The 13,031-nt window shown below is 58.7% G+C and overlaps 1 protein-coding gene across 1 annotated transcript in view; it reads right to left on the bottom strand.

Moving 5' to 3' along the window:
• MAD1L1 (mitotic arrest deficient 1 like 1) overlaps nt 1-13,031 on the bottom strand; it is a 244,884-nt gene that overhangs the window by 225,013 nt on the left and 6,840 nt on the right. The window contains exons 4-9 of the mRNA XM_055562250.1: nt 11,934-12,113; nt 9,461-9,585; nt 8,426-8,507; nt 7,344-7,474; nt 6,638-6,752; nt 4,269-4,330 (exon numbers count right to left, since the gene is read on the bottom strand). Coding sequence (XP_055418225.1) covers nt 4,269-4,330; nt 6,638-6,752; nt 7,344-7,474; nt 8,426-8,507; nt 9,461-9,585; nt 11,934-12,113 — 695 coding nt within the window. The remainder of the gene's footprint in view (nt 1-4,268; nt 4,331-6,637; nt 6,753-7,343; nt 7,475-8,425; nt 8,508-9,460; nt 9,586-11,933; nt 12,114-13,031) is intronic.

Genomic DNA, 13,031 nt, shown 5'->3' with positions numbered 1-13,031 from the left:
AGTTAGAACTGGACATGGAACAACAGACTGGTTCCAAATAGGAAAAGGAGTACATCAAGGCTGTATATTGTCACCCTGCTTATTTAACTTCTATGCAGAGTACATCATGAGAAACGCTGGACTGGAAGAAACACAAGCTGGAATCAAGATTGCTGAGAGAAATATCAATAACCTCAGATATGCAGATGACACCACCCTTATGGGACAAAGTGAAGAGGAACTAAAAAGCCTCTTGATGAAAGTGAAAGAGGAGAGTGAAAAAGTTGGCTTAAAGCTCAACATTCAGAAAACGAAGATCATGGCATCTGATGCCATCACTTAATGGCAAACAGATGGGGAAACAGTGGAAAGAGTGTCAGAGTTTATTTTTCTGGGCTCCAAAATCACTGCAGATGGTGATTGCAGCCATGAAATTAAAAGACACTTACTCCTTGGAAGGAAACTTATGACCAACCTAGATAGCATATTCAAAAGCAGAGACATTACTTTGCCAACAAAGGTTCGTCTAGTCAAGGCTATGGTTTTTCCAGTGGTCATGTATGAGTGTGAGAGTTGGACTGTGAAGAAGGCTGAGTGCCGAAGAATTGATGGTTTTGAACTGTGGTGTCGGAGAAGACTCTTGAGAGTCCCTTGGACTGCAAGGAGATCCAACCAGTCCATTCTGAAGGAGATCAGCCCTGGGATTTCTTTGGAAGGAACGATGCTAAAGCTGAAGCTCCAGTATTTGGCCACCTCATGCGAAGAGCTGACTCATTGGAAAAGACTCTGATGCTGGGAGGGATTGGGGCAGGAGGAGAGGAGGACGACAGAGGATGAGATGGCTGGATGGCATCACCGACTCGATGGACGTGAGTCTGGGTGAGCTCCGGGAGCTGGTGATGGACAGGGAGGCCTGGCGTGCTGCGATATGTGGCGTCGCAGAGTTGGACACGACTGAACGAGTGAACTGAACTGAACTGAACCTGACCCTCTGCAGCCCTCCGCTGGCTTGCACGGCAACACTCCTGCAGCACTTGCTCCAAGTCCCCAAGACCCAGACGCACTGAAAGAGCCTGGGCCAGCCCCAGCTGCCCATGGGCCTTAGACAAACTCAAGAAGAGAGCTTGTTCCCAGAGTGAAGGCTTTACACAGCACCGCGTCCACTGCTGACTCCGGGCCAGGCCGGCGCCCGCTGCACCACGCCGTCCCCGGGCGGGGAGTGGGCTTTCGCTGGGACCTGAACTTTGCTGTGTGCTGACGACATCGAACAGCTTTCACGTCTTCATTCACCACACATCTTCTCAAAGTTATCTGTCCAAAGCCTTTCACCCACTTTTTTAACCTGCTTATCTTATCAATTTGAAAGCATTTTACTCTGCATTTTGGATAAAAGTCCTCAGTCAGACACACATATCACAAATATTTTCTCACACTCTACGTTTTGCCTTATTTTTTTCTTAACAGTGCTTTTTGAAAGCAACAGTTTTTTATTTTGATTAAGTCTAACTTATCCATTTTTTTCCATGTATGTCTTGCTTTTTGTGTCCTAAGAACTCTTTACCAAACCCACGATTCCAGGAGTGTGTTTTCACCCGTAGGTCCGTGCCCCGCTGAACTATTCAGTGGCCAGTATGAGGTGCCTGTGTCTGTGCAGACTCCCTGTTGGGCAGCACTATCTGCTCAAAGACTCTCTCCCACTGGATTATCTTGTCACCTTTGACCGAAATCAATTGACTCTGAGTATTTAGACTATTCCTGAGCTTTCTATTCTCCCCACTGATCTACTCCACACCATGACCACCCTTCTGGATTAACGCTGCTCACAGGGAGCTTGCGGTCAGCCTCTGGCAACCCTCTGACACGCTCTTCTCCCAAAGCCTGACAGCCGTTCCAGGCCCTTTCCGCTTCTACAGAAACTTTAGAGTCAGTTTGTCAGCTTCTTCCAGAAGAGCCTCCTGGGGCTGCGTGGGACTGCGCTGACCCTGTGAGTCATCTCCACAACACTCAGTGAGACAGCGTCTGTCTGCACCGGCTTACCTGCTGCCAGTTTACGCTCTCTCAGCCACATCTCAGTTCCCAGTGCGTGGACCCTATAAACACAGCTTGTTAAATGTGCCCCCGAGTACATCACAGATACATCACAACGCGTCCGTGTTCAGCACCTTCAAATCACCAGCCAGACTGTAGTCGTGAGTCGTCAGCACCTCACAGACCTTCACCACCTTCACTCCCTCCGTCCAACCCGCAAGGCCCTGGGACAAGGACATCTGGACACCAGAGGCGCCCGCCCTGCTCACCCCGGCACGCCCAAGTGCACAGGCCCCACCTCCCCCATGCACGGCATTCCCTCACACCCTCCAAGTCCTGAGGCCAACCTGCCCCCGACTCACATGACCCGTGTGCTGGAGACAAGGGTCAGACAAGGCCAAGAGTGGACAAGCTTGTCTGGCGGATACAGACACTCGGCTAGACAGGCTTCCCAACAGGTTTGCACTGGTTGGCCCACCAGCCCACACTACTCCTCCCAGCCGTTATCTCTGGGTCCTCGGGATTTAACAAATCTCAAAACAGGAAAAGGGTGGCCAATGTCATGCTGGGTGGACCCTTCACAGTTCCTAACCTCTGCGAGGCCACAGAGCCTGCTGAGAACCTAAGAGAAGCCACAGCCCGTCCAGAGCAGAGTCCACGTGGAGGACACTCGGTCTGAAGCACCAGAAGCTCGGCCTCCAGGGCTGAGAGCGCCTTGCAGAGGCGAGCTGAAGCAGCATGGGCCGGCAGGAGCTGCAGGCAGCAGGCCCCAAGGCCGCAGGGAGCAGGCCCGCCGAGGGCACTGCCTCGTGGCGGCAGCTCTCAGAAGCCCACGGAGACGGGACAGCAGCCAGAGCCGGGGGTCGCGACGGGCCCCAGAGGAGCAACACTGTGGCCACGCTTTGACCTGAAGACCCAAAGTGCCTCCCAGGCCTCACACTGCTGCTACCAGCACAAATGCTGGACTTCAGCGGCCACCGTCCACCAGAGCTAGCTGACCGTGCTTGGGAGACGTGGGTCCCTGAACCAGCCTGCAGAATCTCACGTCTACACACACCCACTCGCAAATCTGTGCTTTTGTGGAGAGAGAACAAGTTTTGTCAGATTCTCAAGAGCATGACCCTGTGGTGAGAAGCCCACATTCCAGAAAACTCTTCAATTTATACATGTGGAAACTAAGGTGTAAGAGGCCCCACGACAAGTAGGCTCAGACAGATGGGCAGACACGGTTTAACAGGGTCAGGTGCTCACACACCCAAGCGGCTGGTATCCCAGGCACGAGAGGCCACAAGAGAGCAGCCACGAGCTTCCTCCGACGAGAGCCTCCCTGGGAGCGGGCGGGAGCTCATGAGCCCAGACAGTAGGAGAAAGTGCGCGCAAGAGGCCCCACTGGGCCCGCCCATGTGAGCCTGGCTCTGCAGGTGGAGGTCAGGCGGGAACAGCAGCCTGGCATGTCCTCTGAGACTCAGCAAGGCAGAGAGAAGACAACGGGGCATTTTCAAGCGACAAGCGCCTGGAGCCCACAGCGCGGGGGAACTGGCAGGTCTCGGGGCAGCAGTCAGAGGGTGTAACTACAGGACAGCCCCTCACAGTCTTGGCGCAGTTTCCAAGAGCAACAGGAGAGGCACAGAGAAGAACCCGTCTTCAGCTCACACAAGCAGACAAAGAGAAGGCTCCTTAACCACCACAGGACCCGGGAGCCAAGGACTGACCCTAAACTATCAACCTCCCAGCCCTGCGCCCAGGCAGAGTCGGTCTATGTGGGCCGAGAAGGGGCCCAGAGGCTGAGGGCCAGCGGCAGAGCAACCCCAGAAGGGGCGAGGACCCCAGGAGGCCAGGTGGCAGGGGGGTGGAAGATGCCCGCCGCTCACCTGTGGGGTCAGCTCGACAGACTCGCTAAGGCTGCTGCAGAGGCCTGATGGCAAACCACCTACCATCACTGCTTCCCTGCTCCGCCCCTCAAGACTCAGTGTATTTCAACTGTTAGAGCCACCTAAAAGAAATTACTTCCCCTCAACAAAACAACTACTTCCTCAGTATAAACAAAAACAGTCCTTTAAGAAAGCTCAGTGCTACTGGGGCAGTACCTACTGGTCCTTGAGATCGTCCTTGGCAGGGAGAGTTGCCCAGCTCCATCCCTTTGAGCCTCCACAGACGCAGGTAGGGCCGCTGCCAGAGGAACCTGGGGCACAGGCTCGCTCACCAAGGGTGTCACCCATGAGGAGAAGGCGGCGACTGCAGCCCTGGCACCCTCTGCCTACCTGATGCTCAAGCCGGTGGTCTGGTCCAGCCTCTCCCAGCTCTGCAGCTTTGTCAAGAGCCTCTGAAAAGAGAGAGAAGGAGACCCCTCAGAGCTCTGTGCCAGCGTTTCCACGCAGGGACGCAGGGGCCTGCCGTCCCCCCACAGCATGTCACCCCCTCCCACCATGCACACTCGACCCAGAGAGGACAGCGTCACAGGAAACGGACGGTCACTGTGACATCACGGCCCCGGTCCTCCACAACCGCCTGCCCTCATCTCCAAAACGCGACATGCTCCCAGGCTGCTTCCCAACTGCTGAAGCCACACTGAGTGTTTAGCACCTCATTCACACCGGCCGTAACTGGGGAGGCTCCCAGCAGGCTAGGACTGTGGGCTGGGGGCCAAGAGAGCCTCACAGACGGTCCTGCAGTAACAGCCTGTGCCCCAGGAAGCAGGCCCTGGGCACTGCAGACCCCGGCCCCCACCGCCTCCTCTGTCTTCCCGGAGCTCCTCAGGACGCTCAGCCCCAATCCCACCCCCAAAACACACACACAGAGCAGGCTGGGCCATCAGTTCAGTTGCTCAGTCGTGTCTGACTCTTTGCAACCCCACAAACTGCAGCACGCCAGGCTTCCCATCACCAACTCCTGGAGCGTGCTCAAACTCATGTCCATCACGTCAGTGATGCCATCCAACCATCTCATCCTCTGTCGTCCCCTTCCCCTCCTGCCTTCAATCTTTCCCAGCATCAGGGTCTTTTCTAATGAGTCAGTTCCTCGCATCAGGTGGCCAAAATATTGGAGTTTCAGCTTCAGCATCAGTCCTTCCAATGAATATTCAAGGTTGATTTCCTTTAGGATGGGCTGGTTGGATCTCCTTGCAGTCCAAGCGACTTTCAAGAGTCTTCTCCAACACCATAGTTCAAAAGCAGCAATTCTTCAAGGCTAGGGCCATGGCGGCTGGGATGAACATGAGGACACGCCCCAACTCGGCCTGAACGCGGGGTCTCATGCCCAGTATTCTCACAGCTGCAGCACGCTGACCCACATGTCAGAGTCTCGCCCCCTTTCCAGACCACCTGCCTCTGACGAGCTCCTCCCGGGCCGAGCACAGTGCTGCTCCGTGCGCTCACGTGGCCGCTGGAGCGTGTCCTGAGCCCTCTCACGTCCTGGGCACAAGCCTGGCTGATAATTCTGTGACTACAGCTGACGCTCAGTCAACACTTACCACTGTTCAAGCACTTTGCGTGAACTTATTCAATCCTCACAACCCTACAGGGAGACGCTTACTCCTCATTACACAGGTGGACAGAGAAGTAAAGCAATCTACCAGGGTCACCAGCCAGCAAGCACACGCAGAAGGGTCTCAAACCAGGCAGTGTGATTCCCCCCAAAGAAGCTCAACCAACTTTCAAACAACCTATGTCCAAAGTAAAACTACTTGTCTCCAGAACTGCTTCTTCAGGCTGAGTTTCCATATAATCAAGTGTCTGAGAGAACGTGTGCTCTGGCCCCAGGATGCCCCAGCTGGTGGGAACTGCTGGAGGTAGGCTGACCAGACTGGAAGTCATGAGAAGCGGTGCCATGGCTTATGCCAGGCACACCAGAAAGGGAGGTGACTGAGTGTGACCACGGGTACTCAGTGTGGAAGGACAGAGGACCCTGGGCCTGGAGGCCTTGCACTGGTCTGCCCAGGAGAACTCGGGTGCTTTGGCATCAACGTGCATGGCCATCTCCACAAGGTCCCACAGAATGCCCACAGTGAGTCCCAGCAGCAGAGCCAGGGAGAGGAATCTCAGCACAGGAGTCTGCTCCTTCTGTGGGGAACAATGTCTGTCCTGGGCACCAGAGAGTCCTCTGCTCTCCCCCACTCAGCAGCCGGTTAAGTGCTCCAAGGGCTGCTGACACCAACAACCATGCACCCGGTAGCTGAGGACACACGTCTGCTGTCCTGAGCCCCGCAGGTGAGCAGCCCAGCGAGGACCTCCCTGGGCTGGATTTAGAGGCCAGAGGACTACGCTCCACAGGACACTCTACTGCTGGAAGGCCCCAAGTTCCCTGACTCACGGCCCCTCCATCTTCAATGCCACCAAGAGCAGCACAGCAAGTCCTTGTCACTCCACACAGCTCTGGCCTCCTCCACGCACTCCTGCACCCACCAGGACCTGTGCACACCAGCAGGAACCCCAGGGGTACCTCCTACCACAGGCTAGTGCTCAGCACCCTTAGAGGTCCCCTTTTTCCATAGTTCTGGGGTCAGGACAGGGCTGACTGCAGGGGCCACCATTCGACCCACCGTATGAGCCCAACAGCCGCCATTCTAGTGGATCAGCTGGGATGTGGGGTCCCCTTGGCAAGTGAAGGACCCCACAGAGACCAGCTGGCTCACCTCCTTCTCCAGCTCAAGGTCCACCAGCGTCTCCTGCATCTTCTCCTGCCGCCCCAGCCTGCGCTGCAGCCCCTCCAGCTCCTCCCGCAGCAGCCCGTTGGTGTCCCGCGTCTCCCTGGCAGAGCCAGAAGCAGAGTCGTTCAGACAGCCACACACCCCAGGGACGAGTGCAGAGGCCCTGACCCAGAAGGCTGCATGCACATGTGTGCGCACACGTGTGTACGTGTACATGTGTGTGCACACACAGGCACACATCCCCAGCCCCTCACCGCAGGCAAGCGTTCTCCACACACATGTCCCCAGCTCCTCACCGCAGGCAGATGTTCACACACACACACACACACACCTGGCCCCTCACCGCAGGCAGGCGTTCTCCACACACACACACACACGCACACACACAGGCACACGTCCCCAGCCCCTCACTGCAAGCAGGCATTCTCCACACACACACACACACACACACGCGCGCACACACACACACACACACAGGCACACATCCCCAGCCCCTCACCACAGGCAGGCGTTCTCCACACACATGTCCCCATCTCCTCACCGCAGGCAGATCTTCACACGCACACACACACACACACGCACACACACAGGCACACGTCCCCAGCCCCTCACCGCAGGCAGGAGTTCTCCACACACACATGCATGTGCACACACACACACACACACACAGGCGCACACCCCTGCCCCTCACCGCAGGCAGGCGTTCTCTTCCCGCAGCTGCCGCAGCTCCCTCTCCATCGTCGGCAGCCGCACCAGCTCAGACCTCATGTTCTTCACGATCGCAGCGTCCTGCTCCTGCAGGGACAGCTTTTGCTCCAAATCCTGATGGAGGTGGGAAACAGAGAGGAGGGAGATGGTCACAGACGCCCAGCGCTCCCAGGCCTCGACAGCCTCCAGGGCCACAGCCCCCGTGGGTCACATGCAGTGCCGCCCACGGGGCAGGAGCCTGGCACACACTTGGCACGAGGACGCGCAGCAAAGCCTCTGTGGAGATACCCACTGTTCCACATGGCTCTGCTCACTGTCCCCGTGGTGGAGAGACCCACCGTCCCGCACGGCTCTGCTCGCTGTCCCCGTGGTGGAGACACCCACCCTTCCGCACTCTGCTCGCTGGCCCCGGGGTGGAGACACCCACCCTTCCGCACTCTGCCCGCTGGCCCCGGGGTGGAGACACCCACCCTTCCACACTCTGCCCGCTGGCCCCGGGGTGGAGACACCCACCCTTCCGCACTCTGCCCGCTGGCCCCGGGGTGCAGCGTAACGACTGAGCCGTTGCACAACAAGGCCCTCCTTTCCTACGTGGAGTCCCCAGGCTGCATGGGGAGCCGGCGAAACTCCAAAACAGGTCACAGAGCAGGTTAAGAACATGGGCCCAGGACTAAACTGGGCGGTTGTTCAGCCAACACTAAGGGGCCAGCTCCGCTCAGTCCGCCTGAGCAGGCCGTGCCACCCGGGCAGGCGGCACCCCGCCCACTCCTACTCGGTCCTCACAGCAGCCTTGGTACTTGAAGTGCCACACGCTTACTTTCTGCTCTACGTGCTTGATTCTGATCTTCACGCAGAGTGCGAGCTTCCTGGGAGCAGCATTTGCCTCTTACTTTCTGCCGCACCCCAGCACCTGGCATGGGGCCTGGGGCACAAGGAGATGACCAGCAGTGTGAACAGCTGCAGTAGACACAGGCAGCTAACTTCCCCGGACAGCAGTGAGCACGCCCCACGAGTCACAGGGGGCTGAGCCAGCACCCTGAAGCCCACCAGACACGGGCCGCTCACCTTGATCCTCTGCTCCTGGTCTGCTCGCACTTCTTGGCTGGCCTGGAACTCCTGAACCTTCTGGTTAGCTTCCTGCCATTTCCTATTGAGAGAAGGAACACGTGCAAAAACAGGCAGGTGGGGAAGCCAACAACTGTCCTCACTCTCAAAGCTCTCCAGCAGAGACACGCGCACACTCACACACAAATGCGCACACATTCACACACTCCCTACTGCAAGGAGGCCCCAGGGTCCGGGCCTCTGTGGCCTGAATCTCGGGGCAGGTGGTTAAGTCTCGACCACCTGCAAGCTCCCTTCCCAAGGTTCTCCTCTCTCTCCACAGTTCTCACAACAGAAGCTGCTGCCGGCCCAGGCACAGCCGAAGCCCAGGGCCCGCTCAGGACTGCACGTCCACGGCCCACCAAGCGGCCAGACCGCCCAGACAGCACCTGGTAAGGCAGAGGCCGCCAGCTGCAGGAGAGCGCGTCTCCACCGCGCCTCCAGGCGAGCCTGGCCACACTGCCGTGCCTCTGTGCAGAAGGCTCCCTCCCCAAAAACAGCCTTTCCCACCCACATCCCCCCAACCCCAGGCATGTCCCACACAGCCTTCAAAACCCAGCTCAAACCTAATACCTTCTCTAGAAACTCCCACCAAGCAGGCACCCCGCAAGGAGGGAAGAAAAGACTGTTCCCATTTCCTGTTCTCGGAACGCGTGAAACGCTGCTCTGTTCGGCACTTAGTGTCCTGGCTTCAAGGTCTCAGTGTGCCCCCAAGTCCGTGGGCGGGGAAGACAGCACATGCAGGGCGTTTACGGGTCCTCCGAGCTTCAGCGCACATGACATTCGTGGGCACTGGGTGCTCAGGCCACAGAGGGCACACACAGGAACGCAAGCCTGGGTCTTGTGCCCAGATAACAAGTGGATGTCCAGTTCAGTGCCCGCCCCAGCAGACTTCAGGCCAACGGTGTCCAGGAGGACAGATGGCCAGGCTCGCCTGGCACAGGGGGGAAAGACGCCTGGCCTGGAAGTTGGCAGCCCTGCCCGCCCTCCACTCACTGGTGCTGCAGGTCCAGCTGCTCCTTCAGCTCCTGCTTCTCCGACTCCAGGCGTTTGACCTGCATCTCCTGGTTCATCACGCTCCACTGCAGGTCCGAGAGCCTCCCCTTTAACGCGGTGATGGTCTGAAAGCGAGACGCAAGCCACTCACCCTCGTCTCCGGCACAGGCACGGAGGGGAGCCTCTCACAAGGAAACTCAGGGGCCAACGCTGTCCCGAGAGCCGGCCCCCATCCAGCCCGCTCCTGAGGGCCCGGACGGAGCCGGCTCCTCCTTCAGAGCCCGTGACCGGCCCTCGAGCCGAGCTGCGATGACAGGCGGCCTCAGGCACGAGGACACTGCTGGCCAGGACGGGCGCGACCGCACCGGGCGGCCCCGCAGCCCCTCCGTGGTCCCGCCGGCCGCATGCACGCAGCCCCGGTCCTCAGCAGCGCCGCACAGCTCCCCCTCCACACCTGCTCTCCCTCTCAGCCTGGATTCCTTCTCCAACTGCCCCATCCCAGCTCTGCACAAGATGCTACTTGTGAACCAGCCAGGCGCCCGCCAAGAACACAGGAGCGGGGGCGGAGGCTGTCCTCAGGACGAACGGGAGCGGCCCGAGCACCACAGAGCCTGACGCATGCCCAGGCCAGACGCGGTGGCTGAGGAAGGCAGGGGTGGGTGGGCCCACAGCCCAGCCCCAGGACGGCGAGCCCACCGGGCGGACACGGGTGCGGACCGCAGCCTCCCCAGACAACCTGCTGGTGATGGGGCTCCGCTGTGGCTGTCCCGGGGCAGGAGGCCACGCCTCCAACAGGACAGCCAGCCACTCTAAGGTAACAAGGGGAGCCTCACCCCGTCAGCCTGAGGGCCAGACAGCAACCCACAGGCTGAGGGCGAGAGGGTGGACCAGCGAACCCAGCACACGAGCAACGTCTGCGGGGGCCCCGAGCAGGCACGGTGGCCGCAGCAGGCCTCGCCCGCCCAGCCAGGGCAGTGTGAGTGCACCCACGCAGCCCCCCACAGGCCCCGGAGAGGCTGACGGCAGGGCTGGGGGCTGGGGCCTGCCCTCTTAACATCCTGCACGGTTCCCTTTTTTACAACAATCAATCTGGGAGTCAAAGAATGAACGTACTAAAACTATGTAACAATAAACATATCCTTTGACAACTTTTCCTGAATGAAATAGACAGGCGCTGTGCTGAATACTGCAATCAGACACCCGCCCCACGGAAGACAAAGCTGTGGGGAAGCCCAGCCATTAGCAAGATGACCTCAGAGCGCAAGCGTCTAATCCAGGGCACCATGACAAGAAAACACAGTTGGCCGGCGGGGTGGGCGTGGATTTACAGCCCTGGATTCAGACCGGGGGTTGGGGGGAGCTTCTCCAAGGGAGTGAAAAGTAAGAGCAGGAGCAGCAGGGCTCCATCCCAGCTCACCACCACCTCTGCCCTGCCGGGGCCCACTGCCACCTGCTCTGCAACCTCGGCCCTTCATGAAGCCATGTGCAGGACACCCCCGCCCCTGCCTCCGGAATAGCCTGCAAGGGGCGCAGGCAGGCGCACGCCGGGGCAGGGGGCGGGCTTGTCTGAGGCCGTCACGGCTCCCCTCCGCCAGCATCCCCATCAGAGGACAGATGCAGGGACAACCGTAACAGGCTCTCCAGCGCTGCCAAGGCAGAAATAAGCTGGGGCCCACTCCTGAGATCTATCAGGGAGAGAAAACTACACGGAGACAAAACACCAGTGACCCCCAGGCCCCCCCGGCAGCGTCTCCTCCATTTCCTCATGGCACCTGTGACCTGGAGCAGCTCACGGAAGGGACAGGAAAGGTCAGCATTCCCACCTGCACCAGCAGCAATGCTCGGGCCCAGTTTCTAAAATGCATCCAGCCTTCAGCTGGTGGAGACAGGACCACAGTTCATCCATGTCTGGCTCCACAGAGATTCTCAGATGCTAATAATCAAAGACATGGAAATCCAGAGGCACCTACTTACATCTTCTGGGGAGGGGGGGGAACCACAAGTATTTCCATCCGTAACAGGGAAGGCTACAGTGAAAGCGGAATCCTCCACGTTTCCTAGCAGAGCACGACAACTGGTAGCAAAAGCCACAGAGTCCTGGAACTGGTGATCATGTAACACTACCCCACAAAACCCTGGGGGCTTGTCCAAATACAATCATTCGACAGAAACAAGAAGGCGCTGTGCGCCCCGTGTGTGTCCACACCAAGATGTGTGCATAAAAAGAACCCTTGAAGGTGACTGAAAATGGATTAATCAACCACCAAAAATCATAATTACAAAGACTAAAAAAGCATTCAACTTATTAACTGAAAACCACAAAATGGAAAATTAGTATTTTGCTATGATCACACCCCTGTAAAAAATGCAGGTGGAGCAGAATCAACCAGGGACACTAGCCTGCAGCTACGGGCTGGGGGTGGGACTGCGTCCACCCTTCCGGAGAAGCAGCGCCTCCGCCGCGGCTCCTCACCTCCCCGGCCTCGGCCAGGCCATCCTCCTTCTCCCGCAGCTTCCTGCCGGCCGCGTCCAGGCTCTGCTGGCACAGCCTGTGCCGCTCCAGCTGCTCCTTCATCTTCTCCTGCACCTCCGCCTCCCGCTCCTGAAGCTGCCGAATGCGCGTCAGGAGCTCCTGGTTGCGGTCCACCTCGCGCTGCCAAGAAGGATGGGCCTGGTAAGGAGAGTCTGCGCAGGCAGGCCCCCAGCTCCACCCTCAGGGCAGGACTGAGACCCAGAGCAGAGCCGCCAAGAGGCCGGTCGTCAAGTCCACAGCTGCCCCAGGGCTGGAGCCGGGACCCCCTCCGAGGCGAGCGCACGACCCCGCAGCACACAGGCACGTTTCGCAGTGGCCCCCCAGCAGGGCACGTGGCACGCACCACCCGTCACTGACCACTGCTCATGGGAGGGGATGGAGCACAGAGATCTCCCTCAGACTCCACCCTGGGAAGAAGCCTCTGAGCTTGGGACCCAGCAGCTTCCTGATCACACACAGGCTGCCATCACGACCAGCCAGCTGCCCCCAGAGAGCGGGTGGCCAGGCAGCGACAGGTGGCATGGACAGGAGCCCACAGATAGGAACACTTGACCCTGGGCCTCAGCTCCTACAAAGCTTCAGAGCCACCCTGCACTGGTTCCCACCAGGCCGTGTAGCTTGCCCTGAAAGGCAAACACAGAACTCAGACTCCTCATTCAAATGATCCCCACAGGTCCAAAGGTTCCAGTGTCGGCCACTGAGGTTACCGTTACCCCAAGAAGCTAGGGGGGCCACAAAGTGGGAGCCAGAGTCCCAGGGGCAAAGGAACCAAGTCCTGGTTACATGGAGCCCGACGCTCTGCTGACCTCTGACCTCAGGAAGCTAAGCCGCAGAAGCTCCCACCCAGACGACAACGGGGAGACCCTGAAGCCAGGGGACCTGCCATAACACAGGAGCCAGGGGCGGTGGCTGTGCAGGACCCAATCAGCACGTCACAGGGCAGGACGGGCACCGCTACTCAGGCTGCACCCCCGACAGTCCAGGCAGGTCCCCAGACCTTGGAAATGCCGCCAAGATTCAGGCAGAGCATTGGACCAG

This window comes from Bubalus kerabau, chromosome 23 (genome assembly GCF_029407905.1).
Source record: "Bubalus kerabau isolate K-KA32 ecotype Philippines breed swamp buffalo chromosome 23, PCC_UOA_SB_1v2, whole genome shotgun sequence".
Taxonomy (NCBI): Eukaryota; Metazoa; Chordata; class Mammalia; order Artiodactyla; family Bovidae; genus Bubalus; species Bubalus kerabau.
This window is presented reverse-complemented; position numbering and strand designations above follow the sequence as displayed.